Raw genomic sequence first — 15,184 nt, forward strand, 5'->3', positions numbered from 1 at the left:
TTACTGTATACAGGACACGCTTCAGTTGCAAATACCACTTTTGGAAATTCTCATCGATATTGAGAACCAACAACCCATTGAAGGAGCTTTAAACCTTGGGATGCCCTTGATCAACCTTCATCATGTACATGTATCATCATGATCATGATATAGCAAGAGAACAGGAGTCAGAATTAGCAAGCAAATGCAGCATATTTCCCTCCCAATCTTTTCCAACATATGGAAAATATCCCTCATTTCATCACATACTCATCAAAAACAACCACAACCCTTGTTCTGTGATAAAACGATAGCTTTATTCAAAACATACAGAATAACAGTTATGACAAAGCTCCAAAATCATACACCAAACATTTGACATTCATCCTTCAATAATAGTTGCCTACAGCTTTCACTAGTTACTCATATAAAGTCTTGCACATAGCATTGCAAATGATAACAGGTATGAAGCAGTACCATTACTAGTAACGTTAGTATCCCTCTGGAGATTTAACTTTTGAATTCATCTTAATACATGTATCAACATTACACACTCAGGTTACAACCTGCCATTCTAAAGGGAATGTCAGAAATGTTTTTAAACTTTCAAAACTAACCTGTATTTAAATGCCTTCATGCTCAATGTTTAATCTTGGGTACATGCAAATCTTTCTTTAGTCAAACAAGACGATGTTACTGATTTCATTCGAGATTATAGATTTGTCCAATTCTTTTTACAGCAACTTTGTCATTTGTTTGTAAGGGTAAGTTCGATGGAAGAAGATTGTCTCATGCTGTGGTTTTAACCAGTTTTTCAATGGGCACATTTTTTAAACCTATAAGTCCTGTTGTCATTCACTACTTCACTAAAATGCTACTGTGCATATGTATTCAAAGGTATGGCTGTGCATACCAGATGAAAAGCACCATTTCTTTCACGGGGAGGGCACTATTAAAATGATGCATTTACTTTATGCCCTTTTTTAGCCGTTTATGACACATGCATATAAAAGCATTCTTTCATTTCTTTTAGTTGTTGTCAAATACGAACATCGGAGGATAATCCATGCATTCAATGGAAAATATAGAAATGCAAAACTGGCATCAACTGCAGTACCACACACAGGTCTAGCCTAGCATAATGAATTCATTCTCCAACCTGTAACCACTGTTCATCACTTCTTGTACCTACTAATGCCTCTCTTGTATGGTTTAGCCTACTTAAAACATTTGGCCAGATGCTGAGAATATGAATATATTATAAACTGATGTAGCATAATATCTCTAAACTCTTTTCAATTTTTTATCATAATCACTTTCAAATTGATAGATAGCATGCTATTTTTCATGTTTTTGTGATGCTGTTTTCTTACGGCAGTCACATGGAACAATACCTCATAAATTTACTCACAAAGACACCTGAGAATAATACATAAAATCAATAAACCCAATAACATACCACATAGTAAACGCTAACAATATATCACATACTAGTAAGTCTTTGATCGTGCACCAAACACACAGTGTTGAACAACCATTACGCATAAATTGAATTTGGGACAAAGGTACAAAATATACAAAGTTAACACACAGCCCAGCAGCTACAATAACTTAATATATAACCATCACCGTATAGAAAACATCAAAATACTGCCTCATTTTGTCATGTAATTTCACAAATGCAGCAACATTAAATATTCATGATATAAATATCCCATAAATGACTCCTTCAATGACAGTGGTCTCTTAAGAGGAAACAGTCAAGCTGGACAATCTTTATTTTGTTGATACTTTGCATACACCTATTGTTTCTACCACTTTGCTACAACATCCCAACTACACGCCTACCAGTTGTTCCTTACAATGTATTGCACATAATTCACATATACGGGATACAGCAGGATTACTGCCAATGCCAAGTCCCAAATATTCATATAAAGCTGTGCAGCAAAAGATTTGATGTTAGGGAACTACAACTAATAGTATGAATAGTGAAACAGCATCTGACACTAAGCTAGTAATGCCTTCTGTCCTCTTAGCATTTTGTCTAGGGCCTTCTACATTTTGTACGCGCAGATTTTTTCTATCTTCAGATATCTATATAACTTCCATGGGTATTAGTAACTCTGTTCAAAAGTGCTCCATTTTATTTTAATTTTCTGTCCATGGTGCGTGACAAGCTCTGCAGTGTTTTACAGCACATTTGAGAAATTTTTTTCCAACAAGCATGGTGTCAGCTAGCTCTTGCCTCAATCAACATTTCACAGGAACTGCTAGTAATTTCAAATCTACATGTATAGAACTACATCAAGAAGGATTTAGCCAATGTGCGTCATTTCAAACAGAGTTTAAGTACACAGTTTGACAGTAAATACCTCAAATATATACATACAACAGCTCCACAACACTCAATAAGTTATAACCACTACTCAACTACACTCCACTACAATATAGCTAATTTGTAAGCTCCACATGAACTAGTGGTAGAATATAATATTTGTTTCCTCTCGTTTCTCCTAGGATTTTTGTTGTCACTATAGTCCCTCTGGCTTGGTCTTCGTGGAGTCATAAGCTCGCACAAGTTCAGACTGAAAGTGAGATGACATGGCGTTACTGTAGTTCAAATAGAAGTCTTACTACATAACAATTTGTGGCAAGGTGTATGAAAGTTGAGGCATAATCATCACAAGACATCATGCTAGGCTTGTACTAAAAATATCAAGGGAAATGTTCATACATATGAAACTAGCCTCAAGTCAAAGTTGCTTGTTATCAAAGCACAAGCAATGAATGAAAACTGTTAATATATTAAATCAAACTTATTTCTCTTATGCATAATGAACCATATTTTCCTTTCAGCTCTGTGATGGTTATGTTAATAACATCCTCTTCTCACATAAAAATAAATCTCTTTCAACACATTACATAAGTACATTAAAAGATATCACTTTACTGACAATAAATCATGCAATGTTATCTCTTCTGCATTGAAACACAGATTACAAGAACAATCTTTACTGTCAGGCATGCATTGTGTGCAATCTGGCAAATCTCCTATGATTAATGCTACATGTCCTATAAAAACTCTAGAGGATTGTATGTTGACAGGTGAGGGAATTTCGGGGAGGAATGCAGGAAAAGATATTGAACATCTGTATGGCATGAATGACAGACAACACTATATGATGTAATTACTGTTTCCCTCGAGTTCTTTTCTTCTTCTTTCATGCTGATTAGCCCAAAAGCAATTGGATTATTAGCATCTGCACATGTGTTACTTACAAAACAAGTTTTTGTTTCACAAGTCTCATATGGATATTCACAAAAATGTCATGAAACTCGTTGACCCAAATTAAATGGAGGTGTTTGAAATCACTTACCTGAGGCACAATACCATGCTCTTCTTGTGAGAAGGCATAGCCGTCTGTAAAGAAACAGAAACATTTTATTACAGCAAGACAAATGTCCGAAATGCACCTGCAGTCTGTACTGCAATGTGAAATATGGCTGAACTAGAATTACAGGTTATATACGCAGTGCTATACAGAGGTGAGTATTTGAGTCAGTCATACTGAGTCACTCACTCACTCACTCACTCACTCACTCACTCACTCACTCACTCACTCACTCACTCACTCACTCACTCACTCACTCACTCACTCACTCACTCACTCACTCACTCACTCACTAAGTAACTAACTAACTAACTAACTAACTAACTAACTAACTAACTAACTAACTAACTATAATAGCATCTGTTGTCCCCCATCTTCTGAGGGAACAGAGTTTACCCATGAGACTAAACTTTGGTTTAACTAAACACAGACAGAGCCTATAGAGGAGACAGTTAGGGACTGTACGATATTTACCGGGGAGGGGGGGCCGGTCGTCCGGGGGTAGCGTAAAAAAAATTTTCCTAGGCCCTCCCCCCAGGTCAAAAAAAATTTCCGAGGCCCTCCCCCCGCCTCAAAAAATTTTTCCTAGGCCCTCCCCCAGGCGTAAATCATAGAGAGTGAAATTTCGTATGGGGAGGACGAGATTTTGATTGAAAATTTCCCCGCATGAAGCGCCGAAGGCGCGAGCCATCGCGCCGCGGCGCCACTAGAGCCCGAGTAGGCCCGGCTTTTTGGCGGGGGGGGGGGCATGTCCCCCCGGAAAAATTTTGAATTTCAACCCATGTTTTGCATGTTGAGGGGCAAATTTGGCAGCACAAATTTCGCCGGTACATCGAGCTATTAAAGTCAGTAACGTTAACGTTACGGTCAGTCAGTCTTACCGTCTTACCGGTCCCTTGACCAGGGGTGGTCGTGGGGGCACCTAGTGGCTGAGCACACTGCCTTCCTCCATCCCTCCCTGTCATGAGCCAGCGCTTGGGCGCTGGCAAGGGGCAAGCCGGTCCACTCCTTGACGTCAGTGTAATCGAAATAAATCTAGCCTACCTTTCGTTCACGAACTTCTTCCGCGTCAATTTTATTACAAACAGGGAAACAATATTGCCAAGTTACGTGTTGTTTTCAATTAACTTTGGAGGGACATAGATATAAATGTTAAAATAGTCCTTGGTTTAAAAAAATACCAAATTAATCCGTCGACATCCGACATCCACGCCGAGAAGTTTGAGCGAGTTGCGAGGCGGGACCAGCGGGTCACCTTTGCCGACGCACGCACACCACTGGGAAGGGTGCGTTGAACGGCGAAAATTAATTTTCAAAATCTTCCGACAAGCCTTCCCTACATTTTTGATCAGTATCGTTTCGATAGCCGCGATTGACATGACTTTAATCCATGTAATTTGGCTGTGTAGTCCAGTTTCGCCGATTCTGGCGAAAATGCAAGATTTTGAAGAGGACTGTGGGAGATTTGGGCGAATACATTTATAATAATAGGGATGGATATTATTGGAACGTGAAATTCTGCCGATTCCAGTGACCGGCAAATCGCTACGATATGTATGGGACAGACGTTAATCTTGTTTTGAAAGTGTATAAAAACGTTGTAGAGTTGAAGGGATCTTGGAAAAATTTTTTACCTAGGCCCTCCCCCAAATTAAAATATTTTTTCCTAGGCCCTCCCCCTGGCTCAAATTTTTTTTCCTAGGCCCTCCCCCCTCAGACGACCGGCCCTCCCCCCCGGTAAATATCGTACAGTCCCTTAGAGGACCCTTACGTTGTTCTGTGCCTGGTTCACCCGGTCGAGCGGCTGCTGCAGGTGGTGCGTGCTCCAGCAGGCCGTCCCGCTCCCCAATCAGCTGTGCCCTGCAGACAGAAACAAGCACAACGTTCAGCTCATCCTGATTCAAACCAAACCAAACCTTTGCCTGACATTTGCAGACTGTAATAGCGTAGTCATTCTCTAAATACCAAATCATTTATATTCATGGATTGTTTTTGACAATTAAACTTTAATTCTAGTACTGTACCATGGCTACATGTCAAGCAATCATTGACTGGTTGAATGACTACTTAATGCATTGGTTGAAGAAACTTACGTTTTCTTCTGAGCTTCAAGGATGACAGACTCGGGGTCGAGACGGGCCTTCTCCAACTCTTGCACCTTCATCAACAGCGTCTTGAAGCAGGTCCGTTCAAGGCTGAGGAAGACATCAGCGGTCAACTTTCACTTGCCAATGTTAAGTAAGAAGTGCTTTGGACGAAATTACCAATAGCTATCTCAAACATATCCAAAGGCTCTTTTCATCCATGGCACATAACATACAATGTATAAGGAGATACAAGGTCATAGAATATTTTAGACATAAACTTGTGTTTTGACATCAGTGGTCAACTTTCACTTGCCAATCTTAATTAAGAAGTGCCTTTGGACTGTCATATGGATATTACCAATAGCTATACTTATTAGGCACATCAGGAGATACAAGACCAAAGAATATTTTTGACAGAAACTTACGCTTTCCAAGCGACATCTCTGATGAGACATGTGGTGGGGATGAGGAACAGTCCCATCCAGAACACTCCACTGCCCAACACATAACGTTCCTGGAGAGTAGGAAGGCAGTAATCAGCATTTTACACTCATTTGATGAGCATAATGCAAAGGCCTGCTGACCCAGCACCAACTCTTATGCTCAGTGGAAATCAGACTTTGACTCTCACCATGGGCTAAACACATGGCTCAATAATCTTTCAGAAATATCCAGATCATCCAGGAGTATCATTATCATTAATACAGATTCTTGGCATTCAAGGTGCCTAGGTGCCCTCTAAATATTACACTGTATAGCCAGTTACTGCAGTTCACACAAAAAATACAAGCATGCACATCCTTCTGGTGAAAAGCGGGCATAAAATATATGCATGTATGGGGAAACCATGTTGCCATGGTGGACGTTTGTGCTCTCCAAGTGCTGATGACCTCAGACAACCCACCTGTCCTAACATGTCGGGTCCGAGGGGGATGACTGGCCAGAAGTTGGAGTAGATCATGAAGCAGAGGAACCAGGCGATAATACTGCCCCAGATGGAGATGTGGCTCAGCTGGAGGAACAGACACAAACTACATCAACCTGCTGCTGCTATGGTATCTATCTATCTGCGGCTTGGAGGTGTGGTGTGAAGACTAGCTGACTGTGTCAGGCACTCCCGCAGCAGTGTAATCTAATATTGGATACTACTACTACTACTACGATAAACTGTATAGAAATATTAACTTTTGGACAAAGATATTCCGACAATTCAACAGATTGTATATTGATGTACCTAGCCTCTACAGAATCGCCATGGTTGTCTAAAGAACTGCTATAATATCAACATTCCCCGTAATGCTTTTCATGAGAACCTTATGCAATTCAATGTATCTAATAAGGAACATAATGGGAAATTTCATTGCGTATCATTTCAATGTTCCATGTCAGACTAGTTGAAGGTAGAAATCAGAGTTTGAAGACAGATTGCGTACCCTTGTCCATGAGTCTGACATTAGAGCTGCTTTCAGGCAAACAGTTACGACCACGTACTGAAACAGAACACGCACATTAGTGTTAAAAAACACAGTGAACTGCAGGTCAATGTTCAAATCTCTTCTATAAAACTGTTATTGGTAACACTTCTGCGCATGCATTACCCTGATCAAGACAACAGCATCAAATTGTATGGGGCATTTGCTGAATTACGGGTGCACTTGAAGGAAGCTAGATGTCATATTATTAGACACATCAACAGTTGTGGTAAGAATACCAAGCACCTGTAACAAAATAGCTAGAACTTAAACTTCAGAAGATTTCAAAAGACGTTCATGATATCACATTAAAATTATACAAAATGTACCTCCAATATTGTTTATAATTCATGAAATGGCCCCATTGAAGTACATGTACCGGTATGACACCTTGTCTTAAACCATGGTTGTTACAGATATGCTTGGATACAGGAAAAATTGTCAAATCGACATCCAGGGGATTGGAAAAGGCTGTACATGAAAAACCCTGTATTTACCAACCATATGTTCCTATTTCAGCCATATATCAACATAACCCAAGACTGAAAAACAGCCATACATGTTGGGCACATTGCTGAGAACATGACACTCACAGTGTAGACCATGTTCCCTACTACCAGCAAGTCTCCAGCCTTCCCATCACTGATGCCCACATCTGTGTTAAACACACACACACAAAGGAATCAATGCAAAACCACCAGATTTAAAGACATATTCATGCCAAGGTCACCCTAATTAGCAATTAACTTTCTGCAAGCCATGGATTTTCTCTTCTGAAGTCTCTAATTGTCCATGTTGGAATCAATACATCAATAAGAGATTCCTTCTAAATGATAGCAAGGTTCATACTGCAAGCTTTAATTATGACAAATGTTTTACCAGTCAAATTAGTTCTGGCCACAGTTAAATCAAACCTAGCCTGTGCCTATTCTCAGAGAAACTGGATAGCAACAGCAGTACAGCTCTATCATGAAAGGTCATCCGTGTTCATAGTTATAAGTACATGTTTAAAGTTAAAAGTTTTGTTCCAACACAATGGAGTGTTCTGACCTAGAGCTTTTGACTAGTCACTCTGGTCTCCTTCAATAGACTGACCCAGTGAGGCTTGTCACATGGCTTCTTTGAAGAAGACCAGATTGACTGATTGAATGGTCTAAACTGAAGCTTGTAAAGCATGGATTTCTACCATGACTATACCACAACTTTCCTTCATTAATATTGACCTGACTGCAAAGACACATACTATTAGATGTTGGAGCCTTACCTTGCTGCATGGCCCAGACAGGGAACCAGTACAGGAGGAAGGAGTGGAAGATGGCATTACCCATGGCCTGCCAGAACACCTAGGATTGGAACAGAACACGGGTTAGCTTTCTTCTAAAGAAAATGGCAGAGTAATGGTAATATGGGTGAGGTGGGAACTCTAATTGTATTGAAATACACTAGAGAAGGTGTGTGTCAAAAAGCAGTGATTCAGAAGTTCCTACTAAGAAACATTAAACAAACAAGGAAGTAAACAAGAAACTATGTATGGCATACCTTGGCATTGAAGTAGTCTCCATCCTGAGAGGGTTTATACAGGAGCGGGAAGCGTAACATGTTGTTGGCCTTACAGGTTCGCTCAAACAGTCCCAGGGAGAAGGGAGGGAGGGCAGTGAAGGACTGGAAATAACAACAACATGGATATCAGGAAGCTACATCACCCTAACACAGAGGTTATATTGTATGTTTATCAGTTATTCTGATTATGCAATAATAATACCACATTATTATCTCTGAGGTTTGTTTTGGCATGTTTGTTTGCTTGTGTGTCCATAATTATTCAAATAAAGTCACATTTTAAAAGGCAAAATGGTGTAACTGCAGACTGACAGGGAGGTCAGATTGGAGGTCAAAATGGTCTCTAGGCAGAAGGGGAGGAGGTGACAGTAGAACATGCACAGAATTAATGAGAAATTCCTAAAGATAAGTAAAACAAGAAATTCACTGCAGTTATAAATACTCCACAGAGGGGTAAAATTGTTGATTTCTTGATTCTAAGAAAATTTGTTTAAAAGATTTGACACAATAGATATAACAGAATGTGAGACAAGATGTTGGGAAGACTCACCACATTGTACAAGGCAATGGTCCACCTGTCAAACAGGATCTGTCCTGAGAACCCGTTCACCCATGCAAACCAGAACTGGGAAACACAACATAAAGATGTCACTACGCAACTTTGCACTAGGTAGTCCTAATTCTTCATCACTCTATTTCCAAGGAGTTTGGATGAAACAGAATTTAAGCACAGTATTACTTCCAATTACTGACATAAAGAATCAAATAATATTATGCTAGTTAAGCAAATCTTCCACCTTTAATAAACTTATTCAATAAGTTTATGAGTTAGGCAAAGGTGGAAGTACAGTAACTGTTACTGTAGTGTCATATCACATCACATCAAAAGATGTACATGACATAATGACTTTGACAGTTTATATGAAACAATATATACATTGTGAGGCATCTTCTGCAGTGACTTATGTTAAATTAAAAAATCGGTATCTTCACTTCTCATGTTTGTGTAAGCCTGGACTAACCTCGATGAAATAGAGGCAGAGGTTCTTGTAGAAGGAGTAGATGATGAGTTTGGACAGGCGCATGTAGTTCCAGGCTCCGTGCACGAATAACAGCCGATTCAGGTATGCAAACTGGGGGAAAAGGACAAAAATTATTGTACTTGTACTTGTATAAAAAATCCATGGTGTCCCTTGGAGTAATGGCAGGGTGTTTGCCTGGATCCCAAAGGTCCTCAGTTTGAGAAAGGCACTTTGTATAATTTTTCCAATAGCGTGCCCTCACCTGTGCTATGGAGTAGTCTGAAGCGTTGGCTGCCTGTAGACCCTCCTTCCCGCTGATCCCCACTCCGACATGTGCCGCCTGGAGGGGGGGGGGAAGAGTATCAACCAGAACAGTTGTTATAATACATCATCTCTTTAAACAAGGACATCAAAATTGGACTTAAAAAGAAAAACACTTCAGGTTTTAAACAATGTATAACACATCACACAAAAGAGGATTTCATAAGTAGAGCATGGCAAAAGTTACCTGTATCATTCCAACATCGTTGGCCCCATCCCCTATAGCTAGTGTGATGGCACCCTGGACCTTTCTCTTCACAAGGTCCACTAGCTCTGACTTCTGCAGGGGCGACACTCTGAAACAACAACAAAGGACATGCAACATGACTTCTTTTGCATCTATTGAATCAGATGTCTTCTTGTGACTAAAACAGCATTTCTTGTGTACTGTTAATGTCACCAATCATGTGTACTGTCTTTCAATTACAGTGCCCAACATCGTTTGTGCACAGCAACAATAACATGATTGCACACACAATCAATCTGAGTGTTCAAACTCTTAAATGTTTTTCAAAAGATGCAAAGCAAAATGTTAGCATACTGTATTTTCAACACTTAAACATTGCCTTTTAGTTGTTGGCATACAGTTGGTCAATGGCATACACTTTGCATATTTGACATATTAATCAAAATTAATGCCTTTCTCACAGCACCAGATGAATCAGGACACCTGGCAGTTCCCTGCTTACCTGCAGCAGATGGCCACCTTACAGGACAGAGCGATGTCCATGAAGTCATGGGCAACATCGTAGGACAGGGCATACTTCAGGGTCTACGGGGAAAAAACAAATTGAAAAAAAAAATTATCCAACAGACTACCTTTTGTAGTCAAATACAGACTGTAACATCCTTTTTTATAAGCACTGTGGCTGTTAGAACAAATCTTTGGAATAAACTGCAGTTGCAGAATGTTATAAAGTTTAACTACAAAAGATGGCCTCACCTTCCCATCAATGATAAGTCCAACGTTCTGTTCCTTTCTAATGGTGCTCCCAAACGACTCTCTGTGTTTTCTCAGGACTTCTCTGGTAGCCTGTGATGTTTGACAATCGTTAACATTACTAGATGTATCAGTCTGTTCACTAAAGCATTGCTTTCAAACATGCATTGCCTTTCCATTTTCTTTACCTTTTAAGCTACATTATTCACTGGATGTATTTCAACACCTTACAAAACATCTAATCTATTGTAAAGATCATCATCTGACACTATGAAATGTATTTCAAATTAACAGACAATATGATAAAAGTATTATCATGAAAGAAACCACTTGTTAGTATCACACTGTATATGATTAACAGGCAAGCAATGACCTGGAGGAGAATGGTCGAATGGGACCTTGCAGAGATTGGTTGTGGATGGGAGGGGGCACAATGGACTGCAACAAACAAAAACTGTGGAAGACAATGAGCACCTAAGGCTGATATGCGGCATAGAGAGAAAGAGGAATTAACATACATCAAGATTGTCCTCGTTGATGATGAGCAGGGACATGTCAGCGGTGAGCAGCCTGCAGGAGTAGCCGATGTTGATGGCCGTCTCCTGTTTGTCACCAGTCAGAACCCACACCTTGATCTCAGCTTTTCTCAGGGCTGCGATGCTGTCAGGCACTCCCTGTGGGGGAGGTAAAGCTGGATGTAAATACTTCCAGTAACAAAGATTGCGACAATAGAAAACAGCCAGATAGAAGTGTTGCTAATCATTGCTTCATATTGTATGTTGATTGTGAAATACAAATTTCAATGTCTAGTTGACTGCATTTCTTGTATTTTCCCATTATTGGTTAGATATGTCACATTACCTGAGGCCAATTTTCTGACAATAGTTTAGGAAGGTATACAGTGCAACAATTTGAACAGAAATGTAGACACAATGTGATGAAGCAAAACTTACCTCTTGTAGTTTGTCTTCAATTGCAGTAGCTCCTAGGAGATTCAAGTTCTATGAAAGACAAAGTATATTGAAATTAACAAGATGAGCAATCCTGAAATTACAGGGTAGTCAAATTGTCTCTAAGTTAACAGTTTGGATAAGCTGTTACTTCCAGTTATTCTTTTTAACACTTTTGAACCTTTCTGAGTACATTTTCTTGTATTTTCACATGCCCCTGCCACCCTCACCCCCACCCATCCCTTCCTCCTCCTCCATCCTGCGTACCTTCTCAATCAGCTCAGCTATCTGCTCTACTTTCCTTTCTCTGTCCACCAGGGCTGTAGCAGCCTTGTAGAACTTCTGATTCCAGGCCTGCAGGACAAACACATATTAAATACAATCCTTAATACTAGTGGCAAACTTGCAGCAAGCTAATTCAGTCAGTCAGTCAAGATCATGAAGATAATAAAACTTAATAGCTTACATTGTAGTCAGCTTCTGAGATCTCTGTCACTGACAGGCATAGTGTTCGCAGACCTGTATGTACATAAGGAATACAGTAAGGCTATAAAAAGACTTAATGTCTCTACAGGCTTACTAGTTGGCCAACAGACTTATTCTGGATCAAAAAAATGAATTAGTCTTAATAATTTGATTACACCATGTACATGGAAGCTGAACGACATTTTTCAAAATTACAATAAAAAAGGACTAACCATCAGTTGCAAACTGCTCCAGATGTTTCAAGGTGACATCGGCATACTTCTGGTTTGGAGCCAGACGCTCATAGATCACAGTGTCCTGTTGGGCAATAGCATGCGTTTTGAATACTGATACAGTGAGGTAAATACATGGTGATGTCCATTCATTTTTAACACATACATGTAGCTAGTATGTATTCAGTCAAAATGTCTTAAAATGTACTTACAGCTCCCTTACAGTACAGCTTGATCTTCTTCTTGGGATCACGGACGATAACTGACATTCTCTTTCTCTCACTGACAAGGAGAAACAAAAAGTTCAAGACAATGACAAAAGAGATCGTAAATAGCAAGCTAATTTGTGAATGCAAGACAGTTTGTGTTACAAATGAGTAATGGGAAAATAGAAGCTTTACCTTGTGAACTCCAAGACATTCAGGACTTCATACTTTTCTGTTGTTCCCATCTGAAAAGAATAACATACAAACACTGCATGAAGAAAAAGGAGGTTGATGGCTATGAACAGAATCTTGTAATATTTGATAAAAAATCTTAACATTCATTTAGGATTGCTTGTTGTTATTAGCTGATGAATTAGCATTATACCCTTGCAAGGTATCATTCATATATGATGTAACAGATCTATATAACATATCATAAAGGTATGTTATGAAAACTTGTAAACTTGTGCTTGGTAGACTGATAAAATATATGTGCTCAGTGACTGTAACTTCACATTCTATACCTAAACTTGCCTTTCTTTAAGAACATACTGGCCATAACAACTATGATCTCAACAAGGTATTTGCTTACAGCTTCAATGATAACATGTTCAGGAGTTCGGATGTTGAACTCAAACCCAAGCTTCTTTGCTGCTCGCACCAGGGCCCCTTCATCTGAAACATGGGAAAAAGAGAGAAAACGTAAATTCATATGTTCTAGTCATTCTCAGATGGCATGATTGGCTACTGAGTTTTCTGATTAGTCATGTCTATCAGTTAAATTTTTTCCTTCATCATGAAAAAAAATAAATTCATATATTCTAGTTATTCTCAGCTGATTGGTTACTGTTCCATGTCATCGATAATGTTTAAAGAACAGAGCTCTCTGATTGGTCATCACCCGGAGAAGCAGCCTGGTAGGCTACGACGTTGGGGTCGTCCGGGACCTGTTCCGGGATGACGGTGTGACACAGCGCCATGGTCGTCAGGAACTCGTAGATGGTTGGAGCAGTCTCCTGGAGAAGGTTCAAAACAGAGCTTCAGGCAATACATGTACAGGGTACCTCATCATCGTAACATTTAAATATGTCTATCAGCATTTTCAGGCACAAATGCATTATGCATGACTGTGTACTTTGATACTATGATGTTTTAGTTTGACTCAGAGAATTACTACAGATTAAAAAGCTACTGAATAGTCTATAGCTAACTACTGTACATGTCTAAGAAGAGGATACAGAAGACAAGGAAGAACAAAAAAAGGAAAACATGTGAATCTGCAACCACATACATGTCCTGCATGCAGGTTTTCCACCAAGCGGGGGTCATTGAACCTTCCATCCTCACTGTCAGGATTGTCACTGCAGAAAAACAGCAAACTCACTATTCAATCTATAAATTTCTATTCCAAACGATACTGGTAACAGAGATGTCTTTGGTGCTGAAATTGAGGCTGTTGTGCATATAACACATCAGGATTCATTTATTGGCATACCTTGCTAGGATTACATTACATTAACATGTACATCATTCTTAATAGTACATTTCTATATAGTTTGCCAGGTTCTAATCAAAGAAATTTATACTTTTTTATACCCCCCAAAAAATGGTTTATATCTTTGTTTACCCATAGATAATCCCTGCCACTGAGGCTTTTCTGAACTCCATCTCATTCCTGGTCAGAGTGCCGGTCTTGTCTGAGAAGATGTACTTCACCTGCAATACAAGGGGAGGGAAAGGTAAGTCTTCAGACAAACAAAAGCTGACCATCGGTACTGTATCTGTATCTGTATAGCTGGTATAACCGCCGCTCTGCAAAACACACCAGCTTTGGGGCAGAGCATGGCATCAGTTGGCTATATTACATTTGAGTGACTTGTTATATCCTTTGACTAAATCATCTAATACATGCACATGAAGCTTGGATAGAAGGTGTCTGCTTACTTGTCCCAGCTCTTCATTGAGATTGGAGGTTCTCGCCATGGCCGGGGTGTCTGAGGCCTCGTGGTACATCTCAATGTCCTGTGGGAGAGGGAAAACTTCTGTTCTTTTTCAAATATTCAACAGAGATAAAGAAAATACCTTATAAGTGCTTCTACTATCAATGAAAGCCCATCTGTGTTGGTGTAGTAACACAAAGAATTGTTCTCACTTAGAGCTTTGACCAGTCACTCTTTGTACTGGTGTTCTTCAATAGACTGATCCACGTGGCATCTCTGAATTGTGCTACTACTAATTGAAAGCTTTTTTAAAACAAAGATCCCAGTAAAAGGAGAAAAAGACGACCAGAGCTAATACTGACCATGTTGATGAAGATGGCTTGGATGAACTTGACCAGCTCGAGAGTGACCTGCAGACTGATGGGGATCAGGTTGTTGTACAGGATGATGAAGGTCAGGAACGTGTAGCCAAAGTTGTTCGGTCCCATCACTGCAAACATCAACAACACACACATGGTCAGGGGTTGCTCCTTCTGTAGCCTGGATGCCAGGCTTGTAACACGCTAGCCTGGGTACCAAACCTATTTGTGCTCCCAAGTCTTTATCCTCTCTTA

The 15,184-nt window shown here is 39.8% G+C and overlaps 1 protein-coding gene across 7 annotated transcripts in view; it reads right to left on the reverse strand.

Moving 5' to 3' along the window:
- Positions 1-274: 274 nt before the first annotated feature.
- LOC109468003 (phospholipid-transporting ATPase IA-like) overlaps positions 275-15,184 on the reverse strand; it is a 35,202-nt gene continuing 20,292 nt past the window's right edge. For all 7 annotated transcript variants that reach the window (XM_019766206.1, XM_019766202.1, XM_019766205.1 and 4 more), the window contains 29 exons: positions 14,933-15,060; positions 14,575-14,652; positions 14,258-14,346; positions 13,922-13,991; positions 13,532-13,646; positions 13,223-13,305; positions 12,826-12,875; positions 12,637-12,706; positions 12,425-12,509; positions 12,193-12,245; positions 11,994-12,080; positions 11,730-11,777; positions 11,295-11,450; positions 10,780-10,869; positions 10,526-10,608; positions 10,024-10,132; positions 9,778-9,855; positions 9,516-9,626; positions 9,044-9,118; positions 8,473-8,595; positions 8,198-8,276; positions 7,527-7,588; positions 6,895-6,951; positions 6,366-6,473; positions 5,887-5,975; positions 5,468-5,569; positions 5,146-5,234; positions 3,360-3,403; positions 275-2,567 (listed from right to left, as the gene is read on the reverse strand). In XM_019766206.1, coding sequence (XP_019621765.1) covers positions 2,514-2,567; positions 3,360-3,403; positions 5,146-5,234; positions 5,468-5,569; positions 5,887-5,975; positions 6,366-6,473; positions 6,895-6,951; positions 7,527-7,588; positions 8,198-8,276; positions 8,473-8,595; positions 9,044-9,118; positions 9,516-9,626; positions 9,778-9,855; positions 10,024-10,132; positions 10,526-10,608; positions 10,780-10,869; positions 11,295-11,450; positions 11,730-11,777; positions 11,994-12,080; positions 12,193-12,245; positions 12,425-12,509; positions 12,637-12,706; positions 12,826-12,875; positions 13,223-13,305; positions 13,532-13,646; positions 13,922-13,991; positions 14,258-14,346; positions 14,575-14,652; positions 14,933-15,060 — 2,465 coding nt within the window. In that variant the 3' untranslated portion in view covers positions 275-2,513. The remainder of the gene's footprint in view (positions 2,568-3,359; positions 3,404-5,145; positions 5,235-5,467; positions 5,570-5,886; positions 5,976-6,365; positions 6,474-6,894; positions 6,952-7,526; positions 7,589-8,197; positions 8,277-8,472; positions 8,596-9,043; positions 9,119-9,515; positions 9,627-9,777; positions 9,856-10,023; positions 10,133-10,525; positions 10,609-10,779; positions 10,870-11,294; positions 11,451-11,729; positions 11,778-11,993; positions 12,081-12,192; positions 12,246-12,424; positions 12,510-12,636; positions 12,707-12,825; positions 12,876-13,222; positions 13,306-13,531; positions 13,647-13,921; positions 13,992-14,257; positions 14,347-14,574; positions 14,653-14,932; positions 15,061-15,184) is intronic.

This window comes from Branchiostoma belcheri, unplaced genomic scaffold (genome assembly GCF_001625305.1).
Source record: "Branchiostoma belcheri isolate BF01 breed outbred unplaced genomic scaffold, Haploidv18h27 scaffold19, whole genome shotgun sequence".
NCBI classification, from domain to species: domain Eukaryota; kingdom Metazoa; phylum Chordata; class Leptocardii; order Amphioxiformes; family Branchiostomatidae; genus Branchiostoma; species Branchiostoma belcheri.